Source organism: Lissotriton vulgaris, chromosome 7, assembly GCF_964263255.1.
Source record: "Lissotriton vulgaris chromosome 7, aLisVul1.2, whole genome shotgun sequence".
Classification (NCBI taxonomy): Eukaryota; Metazoa; Chordata; class Amphibia; order Caudata; family Salamandridae; genus Lissotriton; species Lissotriton vulgaris.
The window spans coordinates 1,661,855,261-1,661,880,044 of NC_141695.1; the positions used below are offsets into that span (position 1 = coordinate 1,661,855,261).

General features: G+C 44.8%; 1 protein-coding gene across 1 annotated transcript in view; it reads right to left on the reverse strand.

The window, feature by feature from the left end:
• Nucleotides 1–24,784, reverse strand: part of SYCP2 (synaptonemal complex protein 2) — a 3,993,018-nt gene that overhangs the window by 3,516,446 nt on the left and 451,788 nt on the right. The window contains exon 8 of the mRNA XM_086932653.1: nucleotides 6,755–6,843. Coding sequence (XP_086788779.1) covers nucleotides 6,755–6,843 — 89 coding nt within the window. The remainder of the gene's footprint in view (nucleotides 1–6,754; nucleotides 6,844–24,784) is intronic.

Sequence of the window (24,784 nt, forward strand, 5' to 3'; positions counted from 1 at the left end):
GCACCACTGCATAGCCTACCTTGCCTGGAGCGGGAGCCCTGAGACGTTGGGAGCCGGAGTCGCCACCACTGCCGTGATGAGAACGGCGCAGTGTGCTGGTGGGCTCGTATCAGGACTACAAGCCCCAGAAGGTCGCAGGGGAAGTGACGCTGTCGGAGGGCGCCTAAGGCCCTCAATAACGGCTCCCCCCCCCCCCCGCAGCGCCACGGGCAGGCCCGTCCGCGGCAGACAGAGGCTGGGCTGGGCCACCCTTCGAACATTATCACCAGGATCTGAAGTAAGCACATTCCGGATACCGCTTTGGACTCTCAAGGGGACTATTGGTAACAACTAATATCTTGCAGCATCGCAGCGATAACTGCTTGGTCAACTGTTGGGCAACTAGTCCTGAGCTTAGCTGCGCTGTTTAGTGCCTCATTGTAGTCTTATTAATTTCAACTTAGAAAAATTGTCACCTTGAAATATTACTAAGCCCTCACGTAAAGGGGAAATGGGGCGGGGGTTGTTGGTACTCTGGATGCTTTCCTCTCCAGGGCTGAGTCTATTTTAACTCAGGAGATCCAACTCACGGAGCGAAGGTTATCTCTAGACCCACTTAATTTATTTCCACCACAAGCTCCCCCGCTAGAACCTAGTATTATTGTAGCGAACCCCCATACAGCCACACAGAGCATTCCATCTATTCAGCCCCAGGGCCCTTCCGTACCATTGATGCCGGACAATTCCCCATGTTCGACACCATCCCCCTCCCCTCCAATACTCGTAGCAGGCAATCGAAGGCCATACCAGCCCCTAAGGGCAAAGAACAGACAACAAAAGAGAAAAGCCCGTAGCGCACCTAAATCAAGCCATCAGACTGCAAAACAGGCTAAGAACAAGAACGACAGGCACGACCAGGAAGGGTCTGTAGTTACGCCCTCAGTTCTAGATAGCTTCAGGGGGGTTGGCAATGGTACCAATTTACTAGCGGGTAGTTGGGGCCCAATTGCCATCAGGAGACTTTAGATATCTTAAAGCACCTGGATGAGAGGCTATCTAGAATAATTAGCCCTGTGATGGCCAAATTGGAGGCAATTGAAGAGAGGTTGGGCACAATAGAGAAACACCAATTTAAAAACCCTCATGCCACCATGGTACCCAAGGGGGGTGAGTTGGCAGAGGTCATACTGGTAGAACAGTTGGGAGACACCACCGAGGGCCCTATAACTTCCAGGTCTCTGCAAACGTCAATTACAGACAACATACCCCTGGGTCCCAAGAATTGTGGTAGTAGAAAAAAGGGCGAAACGTCTACCAACGTCCCAAGTCCTATTGTTCTCGAATTGCCACCTCAATCTACACCTTTGGTGGCAATTCTGGGGAACGTGCTGCCCCTTTCTTTTGACTCTACTGAAGATTATCCCCATCTTAAAAACAAGGTCATCCACTGGTTATGTAATAAACTATCAGTAAACCCCACAATAGGCCATAATATTATAATGGCCAATCGTGTGGGTTGGGTAGGAAATTCCAGGAGATCTGGTACGGGGGACTGTATTGTTGTAAATGTTAACGATCGTATGCTTGTTGAAAGGTTATTTAGAGAAGTTAGATCAGGCATACCCAACACTGGTACTGGAATTCAGTTCCTCCCTCTGGGCTTTTTTTTATCAACCAGAGCCATCAACCTGTAACCCCCGAACCTTACATACCAATTGGCAGTTATGTGGTAAGACAGCAGCCTTTAAAGTCTATAACTCACATTCCTCAGGTAGCCAGCCAAGATCCCCAAGGGCATTCTGACTTATTACCCAGCTTAGGCAATAGATTTGCTGCCCTTTTCTCCTTAGAGGACTGTGATTGACTAAATACATCTGCAGTGCGTATCGATCCTGCAGTGCTCTATGAATCGCAGTGCCCAAGTGAGGTTTGCTCAAGGGTTCTGCAGGGGGGATATCCAATCGTCGCCCAGGTCAATAGTTTAATATCCACCAAGCTATAGCTTTAGGTAAATATGCCGACCATAATATAATCTCATGGAATATTGCCAGACTGGCAGGGAAATTTCGAGATCCTAAGTGGACTGAGTTTATTAGGCTCTTCCCCGTGATCTGTCTACAGGAGACTGGCTGGTGGACTGTGCCTCCTTCTTTCTAGAGGGCTATAAGACCTTCTTTGTTCCGGCCAAACATTCATCTAGTGGCAGAGCCAAGGGAGGCCTGGTAATATACATCTCTTTAGCCCTGAAATGTGTAATAACTTCTATATCCAGCACAAATTGTAACTTTCAGGCAGTCACTTTGAAACACAGGAATGTAAAGCTGCTTTTGAACAAGTTCTATAATGCAGTGAATATCTCTGGGCCCTGTCAGATTACCCAACTGAGTGGCTTTGTTAACAAACATTGCAAAGATGCCTCACATTGTATGCTGCTTGTAGGGGATTTTAACTCATCCATGTGGCAATCCAATAACGACCGCTATGGGGGATCTGGGCTGTGACAGAATGGGTGGGCTACATTTTAAACACTCAACGTGGTGAGGCCCTTAATCAATTACTAAACGAATATGATCTGGTTAGTTCTATGTCTGTGGTGGATGTTGGCAGTAAGCTGGTTGTGCCAACATTTACGGGGCATTAAGGGGGGACTTTCATTGACCACATTTTAATTATGGAGGCCCTCCGGTCAAGTTTACTGGGCTTTGAAATTTTAGACTGTATTTATAGTGAGCATAACCCCGTTTGTATCCAGTCATCTGGGAACTTTCTGGTCCTGCGGGATAGGTTGCTTATAGATGGGGTGCTAAAACCTACGGAGGGAAGGCGCCGCCTTAAGTGGTCAAAGGTGAACGCGGACTGCCTTTACGCTAGCATACATAAAACATGTGTCCTAGAAATCGAATTGTGTGTTTGCCCTGTTTCTGCCCCCTCGGATATTCTTGGGTCATTTGAAATAATGTTCTTATGCCGCCAGGGAGTGAAAGGTAGCCCTGAAGAACACAATGAGAGACCGATTATTGATCCGTTCATCACGTTTAACATGTAAGAAAGCCTTAGCAAAGCGCAAGGGCGAACTGAAAGAAAAAAATTGGAAGGATCTCTTGGACCCCAGTACCCTATCGAACAGTGAGAAATTCTGGGGCATTGTTAATAGACCATTGTTTGACACAGGGAGGGATCCTGAATTAGGAACTAGCATCACAGAGAATGATTGGGTACAGCATTTTAGTTCCATATTTAGGGCCAACACATCACAGATAGACCTGCACCAGGAAGGGCTAGATGTATTATTACCACACTTCACTTTAGGTGAAATTGAGAGAGGAATAGTTGGATTAACGAGCAAGAAAGCTCCAGGCCCGGATGCCATACCCCCGGACCTTTTTAAATCAAACATGGCACTATGGGCGCAGGTTCTCACAGCGGTACTAAATGCAGCAGCATCTTTTGGTTGTCCCAGGTCATGGGGTACCTCTACGATCGTCCTAGTGTTCAAGAAGGGAGATCGCAACAGTACCACCTGTTATAGGCCGATCTCCCTGATTGACACGATAGTTAAGGTTGTGGGAGGAGTGGCCCTGAATAGATTGTCATCATGGGCTGAGGAGAATGGGATTACCTCAGCTATTCAATATGGGTTTCGCCCGGGCCATTCGACATTAGCACAATGCTTACATTTATACATGATACTGGGGAAGTACACCATGGCGCAACAAGGGACGATCATGGATCTCTCCTCCGCTCTTCATTGTGTAAACCGGGGGAAATTGTGGGATCTAATGGGTGCCATGGGGGTGGAGCTTGCGTTGGTTACCTGTTTAAGGGACCTCCAAAGGGACACCATAGCAAACATCAGATACTCACAAGATCTTAGGGTATCGAGAGACTTCCCTGTTGAGAGAGGCGTGCGGCAGGGCTGCATTCTGGCCCCTTTTCTTTTTAATTTATATATTAATGAGTTGGATACGTTTCTAGTAAAAACTGGCGCAGATTTTCCTTATGTTGGGCGTAGGGGCTTGCCCGTCTTGCTATATGCAGACGATGCTGTCCTCTTGGCAAGAACTCCGAAGGGCTTGCAGACCCTATTGAATGCCTTTCAGGGTTTTATGGCTGATCGAGATCTCGCCATTAATAATACCAAATCATTTATTATGCAGATAGGAGTGCACCCGAAAAGAAACAGTACCCATTCATGGTCAATGATGTGAAGGTACCTCTATCCACGACCTTCTCTTATCTGGGTGTCTTGTTTGATGACCAGTTAAACTGGGCTGCGTTGGTACAGCAGAAAAGAGGAGAATTAATACGGGCAAATGCAGCCATATTTAATTTTGCGTCTAAAATGGGCAAACGCACGGTAGCCGCACTATTGAAGATGTACCAGGCAAAGAGTGTGGCACTAGGCAGCTATGGGAGTGAACTATGGGGCTAAGTTCCAGTCAAAAGTATTGAGGTGGCTGAGAAGAATTTCTTGAAGCAACTATTGGGACTTCCAAAGGGAACAGATAACCTAATAGTCCATGAGGAAACTGGAACACCTTTTATTGGTGACACCATATCATTACGGCCTTTATTGTTTTGGCTTAAGTGCAGGCTGAATAAAGACTTGGTCCTCAACCACCAGCTGCTAAGGGAAGTGCTTTCTTAAGATCACAAGCTTAATTTCCCTTGGTTTAAATATTTAAAAAGATGCTTTACCGAGCTGTAGCGCCCAGACCTGTTTTTTAACCCAAGTACGATTGTAAAGGCTGATGTAGGGCTTGTTAAAAGAAGTTTTTATTTAAGGAAAGTTGCTGCTTTTTTTGGAACATTTCATGAAGATTTGTCAAATGACGCCAAAGTTCTAGGCAAGTCAAAACATTTTTTTCCTATGGAAACCAGGTTCTAACTATAACTACCTACTGGCGTATAAAAAACGTAAAGCTTTGTTTTGCAGTAAAACTGGTCCCTTCTAACTCACAGTACTGGTTTATGCAACTGGCGCAGCGCTCATCATTATACACACACGCATATATATATTTTCACCGAAAAAATAAGGTTACAGGGACGTTATAGTTAGGGAATAGAATTAAAAAAAACTTTAGAAATTCATACAAAAAACAGAGATGCTATATTAGGTTCACATTTTACACACACAAACAATTGAAATTTAGCAGTTACAGTTATTTTTATCTCAAGTAACCATAACTCATGACCAAAGGTAACTGTAACCCACACCCTTGCTATGCGCAGTTTTGTTCTTTTTAGATGCTTTCCGCTAGAGCGAGAGTTTTTCACAGGCAGAAATGAATAGAGGTTAAAATTAATGAAATATATTGCAACACAGTATGGTCCGAGTCCCAAGATGGCTCCCAACACTTCCTGCCTCAGGCCCAAACCATCCCATGGAACTGACAGAAAATCAGTCATACATTTTGCCGTCTGGGAGAAAGGAATGGTGGTACAGGTGGAGGGCTCAACAGTCAAACAGCCAAGAGGTGCAGAACCTGCCCTCAAATTGGCAGAGACAAGAATGGGATTTTTTCTCTGCACCGCTTTAGGAGGGGTGTACTTCCTCTGCCCAGTACCAGTCAGAGATAGTCTAGGTGTAGAAGGTTTAGAAGCCTCAACGTGCTAGGCATCATCTTCAGGCAGTGCCTGCAACATAAAATTCCATAATCAGGAAGCAGACAGTACAGGCACAAAAATACGGATCCACATCTGACATCTTGCCATCACAATGGCTGTAGTACGTACTTAAACACTTACAAGAATTTGAATCCTAGCTTGACTACAAACGAGTGCTGAACATAGAAGTAAGCCCAAAGGTATGAATTGGGATTGCTTACAGCGATAAATATGATTTTGTATTGCCTACAATGATAGACAACATTTACCATGGCTTACAAAGAGGAAGAAAATTAGGGAGTTCTTTCAAACTGCACTTTTGGGCAGTTCTGGTCTTGCTGCAGATGTTTCATATCTTGGAAGAATGGATAACGAGGGCCTGTCTTCTAGTTTTCAGTTTTTTTTGCAGTTTTTAGTTTCTAGTCTGACGATTTCTTGCTTTTAATGTGGGGCAGTGTTTTAAAGAATCCATTCTGTTTTACGCTTCTCTTATCTGTTTCATAGTGCTGATAAGCACGTTTCCACAACAACAAAAAAGCTCTTCAAAAAGAGGTCTTCTCTAGAAGGTAAACCCTTTGCGCAAAGCAAGAGAAGTGCTCCTATGCAGTGATTTGATGAGTCAAAAATAATAACTCAGGTGCAGTTCGTGCCAATGCCCTGATCTCTTTGTAGTGAAGCAAGCTCCAACCACCCTCGAAATACAATTTAAAGGAACAGTCATCTATATTGTCGGAGCTGTTTTTTTTCTGTGTACAAAATAATCTTAATTAAAGAAAAATATAATTCTAGGTTTCAAGGGCCCGTTCAGGTGGCCAGGTATTATTCTAACCCCTAACCTTTGGAATATAGGTAGAATAGCTTGATAGAAAATATAGTTTTCACAGTCACTGTTAACAGTGAGTACAACGTAAAACAACTGACAATTTCATTTTACAGCATATTAGGATACTTTGAAAGTACACTCGGATCCTTCTTTATCGTATGACACCACCACCATAAAAGTGCTTTACTCTTAACCATGATATTTCTAATGTAAAGCATGCATTTTCTCAAATAACATAACTATATAGGTACTCTTACATAGAACTAGTGAGACACAGAGGTGATTTTTCCATTGCCTTCATCAGTACATTCCCTTGAGAATATTTTAATGATAAGTAATATTTACATGATAGGCAACAATTTCTCTGTTGAAAGAATGTTTTTCTTGCATTCCCGTGGCATAGTATCAAGCATTACATTCAGCTTCCGCACAACCTAAGGAAGAACAAAAAATATATAAATGAAATATCTACAATATTACATCTTGGAAAATAATAGTATCTCTATGCAGACATTTCTCAAGTTCTTTGCTGGCTGATTTGAGCACTCCAGGGCAAGGGGGTGGGAAATTGTCATGATTTTACTAATACTCGGTTACACTATGCATAACCCCGTTTTTTCTAAATGTGCTATCACTCGTGTTCATTCGGTACATTAGGGTTACTTCTTGGTGCAAACCCCACAGATATATATCTGTTGGTGTAATTTAGATAGGTAAAACGTTGTGTTTTTTTGCGAAACAGATGGATATTTTATTTAATTATCAGTTGAATGGAAATATCAGGATTGGGTGTATGTGATTGCATCTAAACTAAATATTTTTATTTTTGCCATAATATCACTCTCATGAGATTTTTTTCACCATTACGAATTTCGGTGATATAACAGTTGAAATTTTCACAGGGAAAACGTGGAAACGTTTTTTTTTTTGTTTTTTTTATGGAGCAGAAACTCTAAGAACAGAGGGGAGCAGTCATTTCAGCCCGAGGTCATTAGCAATTTGAAACATTGTTTATTTCTGGGGGGAAAATACTACCGGAGCAGTTGCCTTGTTGTTCAGATAGACAAACTGAATACTTTAAGGCTAACCAGGTATATGTTGTCCTGAATACCCAGTCTGTCAATATTACATTGTTACAAGTTACTCTGCATAGTCAGTCTAATATTAGGATGTTTCAATAAACTATAAATTGCAGCGTCTGTTTGATGAAATGAATTATATCTAAGGACTACAAGAAAACAAAAAAACTTTTAAATGTTAAGGAAAGCTAACTTGTGTCTTCTAGATTCCCCGTGCAGTAATATGCGAATCAAAAAGAAAAAGCTACATATTGATTCAAGTGGGTTTTCTGATTGAAGAGATATTAGATATGTTTACATTGCCATATGCAGAGCATACAGCCAATTCAAAGAAAATTCTTCATAGCTGCTGGAAGACAGGACGAAATTATAAACATTTAAATTATGAGAACGCAAGGTGAAATATTAGTCAGTGAAAGATGAACATCACCCACTCGACCTGACAAAAATATCTGTTTTCACAACAGTTACGCATTTCTTGAAATGCTTACTGGATAAGCTTAACCCACAAATTCTATTCTGTAGTTGTAGGTTTATATAGGTCAGCCGTCCTCAGTGTCTCACAATAAGTTAAAAAGAAGGCAAGAGATTTATTAAGGAACAGCAAGTGACATACTGGTTAGGGGCTTGAGGAAATAAAATTGACAATTGTGCCCCATCAATTCCCTGTTTCTGCCTGGTAGCCATTTTTTCTATTCAGACAAGCACCCATTTTGTGTGTGTCATCCATTTTGTCTTCAGACCCACGAGCAAGACACCCTGCGCCTGGCATCTCAGTTCATTGACCACACATTCCTGTGGTTCTGCCAATTCTGGGAACCAGCAGCAGATAGTTCCTGTTTTAAGAAATAGTTTCTGTTCTTGGCTGTAAGCCAGAGATAAAAACCCCCGGGTGAGGAAGGGCCTTCAACTGAAAAGAGCAAGAACACATTTCAACATCACATGCACTCTCACGGGACATAGGACATGCCCATACCTTGACACATCTTGTTGAAATTACTGTTTGTCACTTCTGCTTGTAACTTCCTTTTTCTTTCTTTTGCCTACTTATTGGATATGTATAAATATTCTGCTGTGTGAATGAAGCTTTAGACTACTCCTGAAACCGCTTGGTGCTGGAGCTCTCCCTTAACTCGAGTTACTGAATAAAGTCTTTAACTCTGCACCACGGACTATTCTGACTTTATTTTGATAGCATTCTAGAAAATCCGATATATGAGGTAATATTATATTTACCACATAATTCTGGCGCCTGAACAGGTACACTCCCCTTCTCCACTCGCCGGAGGTGCGGGACCTGACCCGGTACCCTTCCTGATGCCCTCGACGGACTTCATGTGCACAACGACGAGGTATTCTCGCTAAACTCCCTCGGGGGTCACGGGGACCGTGGCCTTGCCCTGTTACCCACACGAGGCGGTGGCGAGGACTGCGGAGCGTCCCAACCCAGGCCCGTACACCCGTGAAGAAGACGAGTCCGAGGTCCTGAGTATCCCACGCTGCGTCAATGCCATCTCGAGATCTCAAGATACCAGCGTCTTCGCTAAGTGAGTAACCGTGTGAAAGTAGTTTTTAGTTCAAGACGTGTTCCCCTAGCTGGAGAATACGGTCAAGACGGATCTTATATTAAAAAGATTCGGTAAAGGTTCGCACTTATAAAAATTTGTGGGTGTCTTGATACCTTGCCGTTGTTCTCAAAATTGCACAAATTAACGACCAAAAAAGAGTTACTGGAGCAAGAAGTGGCCATTCCTGCGAAGGATACACCTGGTCTATTTATGTATGTCAAACACGGCCTGGCCGCAATAACTTATTTTGACTTATGGGTGGATTATACTAAAAAATTGGAATATAGATATAGATGGCCTGACGTGGGAACTTTTGATATGGAATGTATTATGAAGGTGGAAGAACAACTATGAAAAAGGAAGGCTAGACAGTCTGTGGGAGGGATGGGCGGAAATAGAAACTAGGAGGCTTCAGTAGTCTATCAATTGTGGAGTTTATTTAAAGAAAACACTGTTCAGGGTGGTTGCGTTGTTTATGCCAAGTCCATGTTGTCCTCTCTGGAGCTGTTGGTCTTCGGGTGTCCTTCAACCCCCAGGATGCTCGAAATAAACGAGAACACAGAGGACGGTAAGTGTTGGCCCTTAATGAAGGATTTCGACAGTAGAAAAGGGAAGAACCTGTCACCACACCCGGTGTAAGAAATCATCAAGTGGTTGTTCGAAAATCTATTCAGGTGGTCGTGTAATAGTTCCTACGCGGTCACAGTAGTATAAATGTGCAGGCAAGCATTAACAAAGCAAGCAGTGATAAGGATGGGCGATATAAGGACACTAGGTGAATATTTAACTGGGAAATGCTAGAGAGATACGTTGGTGGCATTTACAACGTTGCTTTGCCCCTCTCTCGACCTCCCCACTCCCTAGGCAGTCCTCCCGTTTCCTCCCAACTACTCAGGTCTGCCCCCGTGTACAAGGCCACTCATTGTCCAAGCCGTAACTCTCCTGAGTCACGGCGGCAGTTACGCCCTCCTGGGGGATGGATGGTGTCAACCACTCCTCGGACCACATCGTCTGCTTCTCCGCTCTCGTCTGTGTAGTCCTCCCGGTCCGCGTCTTCCTTTGGTCTTTCCTCGGTTCCCGTTTCTCGGCGTCCTCGCGCTGTTCCTTCTTCCGCTCCTCTTTGGGTTCCGGGACAACGTCAATGGCGTCCTGCTCCGCCTTTCCTTCTTCCGGGCTGTCTCCTGATTGGTCACGTCTGCTTACGTCCTGTAACAGAGATCTGGACCATGAGTTACCCGGATGTTTGATCGGCGTTTCTCTCTCCCAGGTGATTACTTCGTTATACTGTGGGTTACATGTTGTTTTCAACTCCTGCTCGTCGGGTTCCTTCCGACATTCCCTTTCCCTTAGTTTCTTGTTTACAAGAAGGGGTTCTATCGGATACCTAGACAAGAAATCAGCATTGGTTTGGGCTTGTCCCTTCCGATGGAAATGTTGAATCTGTAAGGTTGTAATGCAAGGAACCACCTGAGAATTCGATCATTATGTCCTTTATTGCGGGCAAGCCATTACAGGGGTGGATGATCCGTAAAAAGGGAGAATTCTCGGCCCTCTAGGTAATATTTTAGGGACTCGATAGCCCCCTTAATTGCTGGGGCTTCCTTCTCAATGACAGCATAATTCCTTTCTAGGGGATAAAGTTTTCTACTTATGTACATGACTGGTCTTTCTTGACCTACCGGATCCTGTTGAGACAACACTGCTCCTAGACCATATTCAGACGCATCCGTCTGTAACACAAAGGGTTTAGTATAGTCAGGACTGAGCAGTACTGGTTTTGTCGTCAATGCCTGTTTCAACTTCTGAAATGCTTGTTGCATTTCCCTTGAAGGGTTTTGTAATTCTCGTTCAGTTTTCCTGTCTTTTCTAAGGAGATCTGTGAGGGGTGTTGCTGTCTGGGAAAAAGAAGGAATGAACCTCCGGTAATACCCTAGAATACCAAGAAAGACCCTTAGATCTTTCTTTGTGCGTGGAAAAGGTAACTGGGCTATGGCGGCCACTTTTTCCTCCTGTGGTCTAATGTATTCTTCACCTAATAGGTATCCTAGATATTTAACAGACCTTCCAGCCAAATTACTTTTTGCTGGGTTGATAGTCAATCCCCCCTCTCGGAGAGCCTGTATCACTTGTTGGAGATGATGCATATGTTCTTCCCAGGAATTGCTGAAGATGATGATATCATCTAGATAGGTAGCAGCAAAACTGCTACAGGGACTGAGGACTTGATTCATTAGCCTCTGGAAGGTAGCCGGAGCTCCATGTAAGCCGAAAGGCAAAACCAAGAAGTGATACAAACCACCAGGAGTGGAGAAGGCCGTTTTCTCCCTATCCTGCTCTCTAAGAGGGACCTGCCAGTAACCCTTACACAGGTCTAACGTGCTGATATATTGTGCTCTACCCAACTTTTCCACCATCTCGTCAACTCTGGGGAGAGGGTATGCATCAAATCGGGATATTTTATTAACCTCGCGGAAGTCAATGCAAAAACGAATTGATCCGTCGGGTTTTGGAACTATCACTATGGGGGAGTTCCAGTCACTATGGGATGGTTCAATGATCCCCATTTTGAGCATTTGTTGGACCTCTTGCTCTATGGCATCTCGTCTTGCTTCCGGTAAGCGATAAGGGCGTAACCGGATTCTTTTCCCAGGTATGGTATGTATTTCATGTTGTACCAAAGAAGTTTTTCCGGGAGTTAGGGAAAACACCTCTTTTAGGGAAGAGAGTTTGTCACAAAGGTCCTGTCGTAGTTCAGGAGATAGGTCACTATGAACGCTCTGATGGAACAAGGGAATGGTGTTCTCTGTCCTCGCAACTAAAGTAGGAACAGGACCTAACCATTTTTTAAGTAAGTTTACATGGTAAATCTGAGTGTTCTTTTTATTGTTGGGATCTAATTCCAAGCGGTATTTGACCGGTGTTACCCTCTCCGTGACTTTGAAAGGTCCTTGCCACTGTCCAATTAACTTGTGTTCAGAACTAGGCATCATGAGTAGTACCATATCACCTATTTTCAGGGTTCTCTGAGGCTTTTTTGTCGTATTGTCTTTTCTGACTGTCCTGTGCTTTCTCCATGTGGGTTTAAACTATGTTTCTGACTTGAGCTAAATGAGTCTTTAAGGTCCACACGTATTCTGTTAACTCTTTAGCGCCATTCTCCTCTTCTTCCCAATCTTCTCGAACCATGTAGAGCAAAGTACGAGGTTGCCTGCCATACAAGAGTTCAAAGGGGGAATACCCTGTACTTTTCTGGGGTTGACAACATTTTTCAAAAAGGGCCAGAGGCAACATGTCCTCCGATTTCCGATATTCTAGATTTAGTAGTTTTTTTAAGGCCGTTTTGAGTGTGGCGTTATACCTTTCTACCAAACCATCGGTTTGTGGATGATAGGCCGCAGTGCGAATTTGTTTAATCTGGAGTTGTTGACATACCTGTTTCATTATTTTGGAGACAAAGGGTGTCCCTTGGTCTGTGATAACCTCTTTGGGAAAACCCACCCTTGAAAATAAGGAAATCATAGCTTTGGCAATTTGGGTGGTATTAGGGTGACGTAACGGAAAGGCTTCGGGGAACCTGGTTGCATAGTCAACAATGCCCAACACATATCTATAACCATTGCGAGATGGTAGTAGAGGACCGATGAGGTCCATCCCGACTCTAGAAAACGGTTCATCTATTATTGGGAGAGGTTGCAGAGGGGCTGGAGGGGGTTTATACCTAAAGTTTTTCTGGCAAATAGGGCATTCCTGACAATATTTCCTGACTTGATGATATATTCCTGGCCAGTAGAACTGAGTTAGGACAGTGCTTTCAGTTTTTTCTCCGCCAAAGTGTCCCCCTAAAAGATGGCTGTGTGCTAAGAAAAGGATTTTCTCTCTAAAGGGTTGTGGAACCAATAACTGGGGTTTCTAGTCTCTCCCTCCTACCCTGTATAACAAGCCTTTTATTCTCAGAAACTGTGGACCTACATTTTGGGGGTCCTCCACTTCCACTGCTTTGTTCCAAGCTTCACGTAACGTGGGGTCTTCTCTCTGGGCTACATGAAATTTCGGGTCGCGTTCCCAGAGACAGTCATAACTTTTTTTTGTCAAACCTACATGTGTCCATTCACGTTTCTCCTTCTTTTTTTGACTTTTGCTTTTCCTCTCTTTTGTAGCTGGCCATTCATGGTCTGTCAGGAAGGAAAAAGGGGCTGTTTCTCTCCACTCGTCTTCACTAGTTTTCCTTTCTATCAAGATATCATCCAGATATGGATAATCCCTTCCTAGTATAAAAGGTTCTGGTAACTTGGGTATGAGTCCTACATCCATTTGTACAGGGTCTATTTGAGGATCGTGTTGTACAGTAACCTTGGTGGTGGGATATAGTTTTTGATCTCCGTGTACACAAATGATGTTTACGGTACCCTGTGCTTCTGTAACCCCTCCCGGAAGAGCTTGGGGTTGTATGACCGTTTGAAGACAACCAGTATCTATTAGGGCATCTCGAGGTTCCCCATTGACGGATACTTGTCTGTGATAGGGTAGTGAATCATCGTCTTCGGTCTGACAGAGATAAGAGCGAGTTAGCCCTATCTCCATTGGTTCCTCTTTTTGAGGACAATGTTGTGCAATATGACCATACGCACCACAGTGGTAACACTGAGGACCTTGGGGAATAACCGGTCTCGGTATAACAGGTAAAGGTCCTGGTGTAAGAGTCACGGTTTCAGGTTTCTTGGGAGGTAAAGGTCTAACTGTTCTAGTAGCAGTGCCGCTGTCTGGGTGGGGTTTCCATGACACATCTTCCCTTCCTTTTTGACTTTCTTGTGCTCGGTTGAAGGCGTTCGCTATCTCAACTGCATTTGTCAAGGTTAATTGAGTGTGCTGTCTGACCCACTTCTGGATAGGTGGATGTAAGGAAGTTAAAAATTGTTCGAGATATATCTTCTCCATAATTTCTTCCTTCGTTGCACTTGTGAGGTTGAGCCATCTATCAGCTAGGTCTCTTAATATAATGCCCTTGGGGTTTCCTGAGGCCCTTCTTTGATCTGTCTGAACCGGATCCTATAGGTTTTATGATCTATTCCCATTCGCTCGAGAATACTTCTTTTTATGTCGTCGTAAGGAGTAAGTCCCAATGGGTTCGCTGCCTGATAGGCGGCCTGTAGGTCGCCAGAAAGCAGTGGACCTAAGTACTTCCCCCATTTGTCATGGGGCCAGGCGGCCGCTCTGGCCATGCGCTCGAAATTAGAAAATAGAAATCCGGGACTTCTCCTACTACATATTTTTGCATTACTACGGAAGGCAGGGTGGTTTGTGGTCTGGGTTGACCGAGTGTCTCTGCTCGTTTCCCGATAACTGTTTCCTGTGCTGTACTTTGGGCCGTGAGTGTGCGATGTAATTTATCGCGATCTTCTTCTGCAACAGCCAGAAACTTTTCCATTATCTTCCCTAACTGTTCCTGATTTTCCGCCATTTTCTTCATGACAGCCTCCATTTCCTCCGATCCCACTTCTGACACCACCTGTGGGAGGGATGGGCGGAAATAGAAACTAGGAGGCTTCAGTAGTCTATCAATTGTGGAGTTTATTTAAAGAAAACACTGTCCAGGGTGGTTGCGTTGTTTATGCCAAGTCCATGTTGTCCTCTCTGGAGCTGTTGGTCTTCGGGTGTCCTTCAACCCCCAGGATGCTCGAAATAAACGAGAACAAAGAGGACGGTAAGTGTTGGCTCTTAATGAAGGATTTGGACAGTAGAAAAGGGAAGAACCCGTCACCACACCCGGTGTAAGAAATCATCAAGTGGTTGTTCAAAAATCTATTCAGGTGGTCGTGTAATAGTTCCTACGCGGTCACAGTAGTATAAATGTGCAGGCAAGCATTGACAAAGCAAGCAGTGATAAGGATGGGTGATATAAGGACACTAGGTGAATATTTAACTGGGAAATGCTAGAGAGATACGTAGGTGGCATTTACAACGTTGCTTTGCCCCTCTCTCGACCTCCCCACTCCCTAGGCAGTCCTCCCGTTTCCTCCCAACTACTCAGGTCTGCCCCCGTGTACAAGGCCACTCACCGTCCGAGCCATAACTCTCCTGAGTCACGGCGGCAGTTGCGCCCTCCTGGGGGAAGGATGGTGTCCACCACTCCTCGGGCCACTCGTCTGCTTCTCCGCTCTTGTCTGTGTAGTCCTCCGGGTCCGCGTCTTCCTTTGGTCTTTCCTCGGTTCCCGTTTCTCGGCGTCCTCGCGCTGTTCCTCCTTCCGCTCCTCTTCCGGGTTCCGTGACGACGCCGATGGCGTCCTGTTCCGCCTTTTCTTCTTCCGGGCTGTCTCCTGATTGGTCACGTCTGCTTACGTCCTGTAACAGATCCGGACCACGAATTACCCGGATGTTTGATCGGCGTTTCTCTCTCCCAGGTGATTCCTTCGTTATACTGTGGGTTACATGTTGTTTTCAACTCCTGCTCGTCGGGTTCCTTCCGACACAGTCTCAATTAGACGCAATTGAATTATGGAGGAAGGAAGCACACAGGAGACAACAGAAGGTATTTAGTAAGTTAGAGAAAGGAAGGAGAATGTCAGAACAGGCCAAGGAAGAGCAGTTACAAGAAAAAGGCAGAAAAAAGACAGACCGAGCTATACACGCCCAGACCTCAGGACTCTATCCTGTCCTACCAACCGACCCAGATAAAATTCAGAAACCTGACCGCATCCCCTCGGCCCCTCTAATGGATCTGATCACCTCATATCTGTTAGATAACCCCCCACCTCCCTACATTAATGTCCCCTTCCCACCCCAACCACAACCACAAGAGGGGGCAGGGGAAGGACCAGTAAACACAGCCCCCACACCCAAAACACCAGAAGACCCCATCAAGGAAGTGCTACTTCCCTGCCCATATGACCTCACCCCGGGGACAGGATCACAGACAATAGTTTCCCGCACCCTGAGAAATAGCCACGATGCCCTTCACAGGTTGGTAAATTCCCAAGCACTATTGGACGCCGCCTACGAATTCTTGCGTACAGGAAATAACGAACAGGCGGTTGAAGCACTTATGAGGGGCCGAGTAAAGAAAGACAAGATACACATTTTCACATTTCTGGTCTCCTGTTTTCTCAGACAAATTGATACAGAAGAACGGCAAATACCATCAGATTTACGTACCTTGTTTGACACTTTAGAAAAATATGATAGAGTATCCACACTCGATAATGGTGTTGCCAAGTTCACTCAAACGGTCATTAAATACCTAAAAAGACTCAGACGAAGAGGGTCCCGTCCACGACTCTTTTATAATCACCCAGTCAACTGCCAAAGGACCAAGGGGACGTATACACCTTGGTATCACAAACACCAGGTCTCAAACAACCCCATTACCTGACCCTTCAGGCCCCTCACCCGAAGAATTATTTGAGACAACCGTCCAAGCTCTGGACAATTGGTTGGACATGGAGCCAACGCTCACGACTCATGAACAGGAGGTGGCGAGAGCCGCCACCCAGTGGGCCGCATGCCCCTCCACGTACAATGATGATTTGATTGCACAATTGTATCCCGCGCTTATTCCCCATGAGCAACGATTGGCTAGTATCTACATGGTACAACACCTGATTACCTTAATGGAAATATGGTGTTCCCGAAACCAACCTAAACTTACCCAACTTCTGGAGGACTGTGTAAACAACAAATATTTGCGCAATCCTCCGGGGTTCCTGAATCTATTTCTCGAACACCACTCTCGATGCAACGGGCGGCTCAATACCCTCTGCTCCGAACCAATGAGAGGTAATTACCCCCTAAGAGAAGTACACCCCAGAGTTACCCCTCAAGGGATTTTAGAACGGGTGTTTGTCTACACCCCATTAACAAAACTGAAAATGCTTAAAATGAAAGAAGTAGTCCCCGCTCATGAAAAAGATCCGGTGGGCTTCTTCCGAGAATTAGGGGACCTACTCCGAATGGGCAGTTTGACCTACCCGGACATCTTTGCCCTGTTAAGAATACTCCTGCCCCGTGGCATCTATGGTAAATTAAAGGAGAAAGACTGGGAAGTGGGGCCACATATAATCAAATGGACTGAACTAGAAACAGAGGACACCACCCGCACTGCGGGACAACCGCTGGGTGACAAAGTCAAGGCGTTACCTGACGCGGTGATGGCGGTCCTTCCCCAGTTGTTGACCACCAAGAAAGAAGACTGGGGGGCCATCTCGGCCTGTAAACAGAAAATAGACAAGGACGTGGGAGACTGGAAAAATGTTTCACTGCCAATAGTGGACTTACCCCTGCCAGCGAGTCTTACATGCACCTCTTTGTCTCTAAACTGGTTGAGAATGTGTTACCCCAAGTGAAGAATAGAGTACTCAAGGTAGAAAGCACGTGGCAGGCAAGCACCGCCTCCCAAATGCTACAAATGTTACAATATCATCAGAACAGAATACGTGAGGAAAGTGAACAAGAAAAACGAAGAATGAAAGATACTAAAATGAAGGCCCTGGTAGCCCAGTCCATACCTGCCTCGAACAGCAATGCCCCAAAGGGCAGTGCCCCAGATAAAAAATGCTGCAATTATTGTAAACGCCCCGGCCATTTTGTGCGCGAGTGCCCGTCTTAAAACACAATATAGCAACAGGAAAAACAAAGGCTCGCTCGTACCCGCCCCGCCAGGGCGAAAAGGGGGCCGAACAAGAACCTTCCTATTCCAGACCTTCACAAATGTACATCGGAACTGATTTCAGCACAGACACATACCCCGACTTTTCATGAGGAGGCCCAGAGTGAGGGAAGGCTCCACCCCTAATACCCATTCCTGTAGATCAGAAGGGCCCCTACGTAGATGTCACAATACTGGGGGAGGAACGGAAGTTCCTGTTAGACACCGGTGCGAGTAAGTCGACAGTTAGTCACCAACAGCTTCAAGAGGCACCTCTCTCGGGCAGACAAAATATATCACTGGGTTTTTCAGGCCAACCAGTGGTCAACAAAACGTCACAACCTATACCCTTCACTCTAGGCCCACTCACTACTATTACCGACCTGGTGCTCACTGATTCATGCCCCGAAAATTTGCCTGGAATAAAGCAATTAAAGGAATTAGGCGCAGTTATTGTCAGTTCCCCCCCAAGATGTCCGCCTTTTCCTACGAGATTTCAAGGGGCATTTCACTTCAAGGGAACTAGACAAAAGATTAGCGTCACTACCCCAACAGTTGTGGGCCCGAGAATCTACAGATGTCGGTTGCATGAACATGACGCCACACAGAGTCACCATCCGGGAGGGAACTGTACTGCCCCGCCTTAATTAATATCGAATACCGCCAGCAGCAGAGGCAGCCCTATTGAAAATAATAGAAGACCTTATCCGATCAGGGGTGGTTAAGGAAACACAATACAACGTCTGCAACTCCCCTGTCCTCCCTGTACACAAGAAAACAACACCTAACTCACCACCTGTATACAGACTGGTAGTCGATTTACGAAAACTTAATGAGTGTGTTATTCCGCAACACCCTGTGGTCCCTGACATTTCCACCCTACTCACTGCCATAGATGCAGAGGCCTCATGGTTTACAGTGATTGATCTGAAGAATGCCTTTTTCAGCATCCCAATACACCCTGACAGCCAATACCTCTTTGGTTTCTCCCTCCAAGGTCGAAGCTTCCAATTCACGAGAGCACCCCAAGGTTTCGCTGAAAGTCCTAGTGTATACAGCCAAGCTCTGAAGAGACAATTAGACACGATCCATATGCCCCCCGACACCACACTTTTACAGTACGTAGATGATCTTCTAATCACAGCAAGATCGGAGGGGCAGTGCTGCGACGCATCCTTGACTGTTCTCCGTTTCCTCGCTGACAACGGCTACAAGGTCTCCCCTTCCAAACTACAATTCTGCTTACAGCAAGTGGCATATCTAGGGCACTTGCTGTCAAAGGAGGGTAGACAACTCACCCCTGAACGCATCAAACTCATTACCACCATGCCAGGACCCCAGACCCAAAAACAATTTAGGGCCTTTGTGGGGCTAACCTCATATTGCAGGCAATGGATCCCACAATGTGGGCTCATAGCCAAGCCCCTTGTGCAACTAACAACACTAGAGGCAGCACAGAGCCCTCACTTACCCTGGTCTGAGGAACACGAACAAGCCTTTCAGATGCTCAAACACTCGCTCGGTCAAGCCCCAGTACTAGCCACACCAGATTATTTGAAAATTTTCACACTCTTCGTCACAGACTTTCAGTCCTGACACAAGATCAGGGAGGCAGGCAAAGACCCTGTGCCTATTTTTCAAGCACCCTGGATCCAGTCGCACAGGCTCTTCCAGCATGTTTGAAATCTGTGGCAGCTACTGCACAAGCAATTCGTCAGAGTGTCCTGGGACATCCATTAACAGTACAGGTCCCTCATGCAGTAGAACTACTTCTCAACAGGACCCAAACTCAGCATCTGACAATAGCAAGATTGACAGGTTACGAAATGACGCTATTCCAACCACACATAACGATACACAGATTCAATATTCTGAATCCCGCAACGCTGCTACCTCTGCATGATATTCAGACTAGCATACACGACTGCATTGATGAGGTTGAACTAACAACGAAACCAAGCCAAGACCTTAGATATACGCCCCTAACCAACCCTGACAAAACATTATTTGTGGACGGCTCTTGCATGCGCCTTACAACAGGAGAATTGGCGGCTGCCTATGCAGTAACAACCGGATCCACTGTCCTCGAGTCACACAAGATCATGACATTGTCAGCCCAGGCTGCCGAGTTAGTAGCCCTTATCCGTGCCTGTCACCTAGGAGAAGACCTGACCATTAATGTGTACACTGATTCACAATATGCATTTGGAGTAGTGCACAACTTTGGCACTCTATGGAAGGAAGGAGGATTCCTCACCTCCCATGGATCCAAGATCCAGCACGCCGAACTCATTACACAGTTACTCAAAGCCATACAGTTACCCAAACAGATATTAGTGATCAAATGCAAAGCACACACTAAAGGGACAGATGACATTTCCAAAGGAAATGAGTTCGCTGTCTCAACAGCTAAAAGAACAGCTCGAACAGAACTGACAGCATTACAGGGAAATAGGGTGCTCGTGGTCCGAGACCCTTTTCAAGATGTACAGAATATCCAGAAACGTGCAACCAAAGCGGAGTTACAGGAGTGGAAAGAGAAAGGAGGGGTGCAGACGGAACAAGGGTGGATGATTCCAGAGAGAGCTGTGTGGTTCCTACCAGATGCGATGGTCCAGGTCATTATCAACACAATACATGGTCCGGCGCACCTGGGGGAAAAGGGTATGTTAGAAAGCATCAAAGATATATGGCACAACAGACACCTTAGAGCAGCGGCTAAACAACGAAATAGGACCTGCATGATATGTTCTCAGTACAACCTCGGCAAGGGTACACCCGTTGAGCAAGGTGGGTTCCACCCACCGGACCACCCCTTCGAAACCCTCCAGATGGATTACATCCAAATGGATAGATGCAGGGGACATAAATACGTTTTAGTGGTCGTGTGTGCTCTGACCAGGTGGACAGAGGCATACCCAGTCCCAGACTATACCGCAGCAACAACAGCAAAACAGTTGGAGAGAATTCTTCCCTCGATATGGGCTGCCCGTGTCATTTACTCAGATATTGGCCAACCATTCTCATCAGAACTAATGAAACATGTCTCACTGCTCCTGGGGTATACCTGGAAGTTCCATTGTGTCAGACACCCCCAGGCTGCAGGCCTGGTAGAAAGATATAATCAGACCTTGAAGACCAAATTAGCAAAGGTGGTGGCCGAAAAAGGGGTGGACTGGGTCACAGCACTGCCAGTGGCACTGTTCTACATAAGGATGATCCCACACTCAAGGACAGGACTAGCACCCTATGAGATCGTATTCGGCAGGCCCCCAATGTGTGGGGAACGCCTAGACCCAAATCCATCACTGATGTTAACAGTCTTGTGCTAACAGATTACCCAGCTTCTTTGATGTCTGCACTCCGTTCTTGTCGTTCACAGGTGGCTGCAGCCTTCCCAGACAAAACCAACCCTGAAGAGCCCACCATCCGACCCGGGGACTGGGTCTTGGTCCGCAACTTCGACAGGACCAATCCCCTCCAGCACAGGTGGAAAGAGCTGAAGTTGGTGCTCCTGACTACGCGAACTGCGGTGAAGATAGAAGGCAGAAAAGGCTGGTTACATGCCAGTCATTGTAAAAAGTACTTTGGAGAAATAGACTCTCTTGGCAGCACTGCCAAACCTAGTGACACTGTGACTGAACAATCCTCGTTGCCCTTAGAACAGACCCCACAACAGGAATATAAATCAAAGTTGAGGTCTGCCACCCGGACTCTGGCTGATTAAGTCCATGGACACAGGTCCAGTGGTCAAGTAATCAGAGCATGTGGACAGACTCACACACCCTGACTATGTGGGAGAAAGAAAAAGTGAGGCGCCGAAAGAAGAATGTCAAGAAGTTGCATAGCGGCTCTATCATATGTTTAATAATACTGTTTTTCTTGATAACTATCATGACGTGTCTCGGTTGGGTCCTCCACATTGTCTTCCTGCCAGCACCACATACCTCCAATGCACCTAACGGCACCAGGAACACACATATCACAACCTACCCCCTCATGAGCAAGCCCATAGACTAGGCCTGCAGAACAATACCTTTATACAGATGCTACACTATACTCATCAAGCCAGCAATAGCACAGATTGCTGGATATGTGGCCGCCTCACACCTCATCAAAAGAAAGGTGGGATGCCTCTCTTCCCCTTTTGAGGCCCCTTTTGAGGCCTGGTTCGCCCTGATAACAGCCGGCTACACTACCCCCACCTCCTGCCCTGATGGAAATAATTCATGCAAGAATGGGTGGCCTTGGGGGGACTTGAATAAGGTCCTTAATACTGCCTGCTACCCAAATGAGGATGGAAATCCCCAGGCGACAGGTACGGCTCTAGAAAGCGAAGATTACAAGCAGGGGAACGTGACCATGTCCTATAGGATATTAATTACCAAACATAAAGGGAATGCCCGGCCCCCTTCCATCTCGGTCTCAACAGTAAAAGGGCACCTGTGCATCCGAAAAAATTACTCTGTTCCATTAGGAAACAGTGACTACCATACAACTGTGAGCTTTGAGGAGAAAGGAAAATCATAATTTCCAGCATCTCGCCATACTTATTTCGTCTGCGGGCAAACAGCCTATGTGCAGCTGCCCTTGAACTGGGGGGGAACATGCTACATAGCATTTCTGCTACCCCCTGTCTTTGTGGCCCCATCCACTTACCACTGAGACCTCCTAGTGCCCCATATTAGACATAAAAGAACGATCAACACCTCCGGGGTTGATCAAACGGAAACTACATGGGAACAATATAGAGACTTCAACAAAGGTTTCTTTTTCTTTGTCGGTCTTGTGCAGAAGAGCAAACTCATACGCAGGGTGACAAGGACCCTGGAGGCTGTAGTAAATCAGACAGCGTCTGCCCTGGGGAATTTGACTCAGGAACAGTCTGCCATAAGATTGGTTGCTCTCCAAAACCGCCTTGTACTTGACATCATCTTGGCTGACAGAGGCGGAGCCTGTAACATTATCGTCTCTAGCTGCTGTGTTTTCATTCCTGATAACTCTCCGTCTGTATATACGGCTATAACAAAATTACACAAGATAGCCACCAGCCTACATCAAGAACCTGGCACTTGGACATGGTTTGACTGGTTTTGGAAAATAGTATCATCCTGTAGATGGAAATTGCTGTCAGCAACAGGCATAATACTCCTGGTAATAACTGGATGCTGCCTTTGCATCCAATGTGGCCCCGCCCTGTGCAGACTATGCGCTGCAAGCTGCATTCCACCATGTATTCAGCAGAAAGAAAAAGAATTATGCTACAGGAATGCATAGACAATCTCATGCAAATTGAGATATAGAAACAGGTGCACTCTGGGGCAAGGAGGGAATGATGAAATAAAATTGACAATTGTGCCCCATCATTTCCCTGTTTCTGTCTGGTAGCCATTTTTTCTATTCAGACAAGCTTCCATTTTGTGTGTGTCATCCATTTTGTCTTCAGACCCACGAGCAAGACACCCTGCACCTGGCATCTCAGTTTATTGACCACACATTCCTGTGGTTCTGTCAATTCTGGGAACCAGCAGCAGATAGTTCCTGTTTTAAGAAATAGTTCCTGTTCTTGACTGTAAGCCAGCGATAAAAAACCCCGGATGAGGAAGGGCCTTCAACTGAAAAGAGCAAGAACACATTTCAACATCACATGCACTCTCACGGGACATAGGACATGCCCATACCTTGACACATCTTGTTGAAATTACTGTTTGTCACTTCTGCTTGTCACTTCCATTTTCTTTCTTTTGCCTACTTATTGGATATGTATAAATATTCTACTGTGTGAATGAAGCTTTAGACTACTCCTGAATCCGCTTGGTGCTGGAGCTCTCCCTTAACTCGAGTTACTGAATAAAGAATGTCTGACATAATATCGACAGACAGAATATCGAAATACAAAAATATCGGAACAAAAATATCAACATCAAAAATATCGGAATCCTATCTTCATAAAGGTAAGTACAAAAATATCGAAAAAATAATATCGTAGTACAAAAATATCGGAATTAAAAATATCGTTTTTTAAAATATATTAATAATAATGTAAAAATTATTTTAAAATACATATAATTTTACAAATATTAAATAAAACTATGAAAACAAAATTAAAACTAATACATATACATTTAAAATAAATAAAACACTTAATAATTGAATGTAATTTTATATTTTTAATGTTATTTAATTGATTTAATGTAATATTTTTTTGTTTTTACCCTGTACGCCTGTACCCCAAAAACCCAAAACTGACCCTGAACCCTAAAAATATCCCTGTACCCCAAAAACCCAAAACTGACCCTGAACCCTAAAAATACCCCTTTACCCAAAAACTGAAAACTGACCCTGAACCCTAAAAATACCCCTTTACCCATGAACTGAAAACTGACCCTTATCCCTAAAAATACCCCTTTACCCAAAAACTGAAAACTGACCCTGAACCCTAAAAATACCCCTTTACCCAAAAACTGAAAACTGACACTGAACCCTAAAAATACCCCTTTACCCAAGAACTGAAAACTGACCCTGAACCCTTAACATACCCCTTTACCCAAAAACTGAAAACTGACCCTGAACCCTAAAAATACCCCTTTACCCAAAAACTGAAAACTGACCCAGAACCCTAAAAATACCCCTTTACCCAAGAACTGAAAACTGACCCTGAACCCTAAAAATACCCCTTTACCCAAAAACTGAAAACTGACCCTGAACCCTAAAAATACTCCTTTACCCAAAATTAATTAATATTATTTAATTACCAATTAATTATTAATTAACAATAAAGTAAATATACTAGCACATTAGCTGTAATTAATTTACTTTAATAATTAATATTATTTTCCCCAATTAATTAATTAAGAATAACAAAAAATTATATATAAAAAAATTACTGTGTACCCTGAATAAAGTCTTTCACTCTGCACCACATACTCTTCTCTCTTTACTTTATTTTGAGAGCATTCTAGAAAATCCGATATATACACACATAAAGCTCCTCCCTCTTGGTAAAAGACATCACCCTCAGAACCATAGGTAAAGATTTAAAATAAACTAGCATGTCCTTAGGAATGTCAGCGTGTGCTGCAACATACGA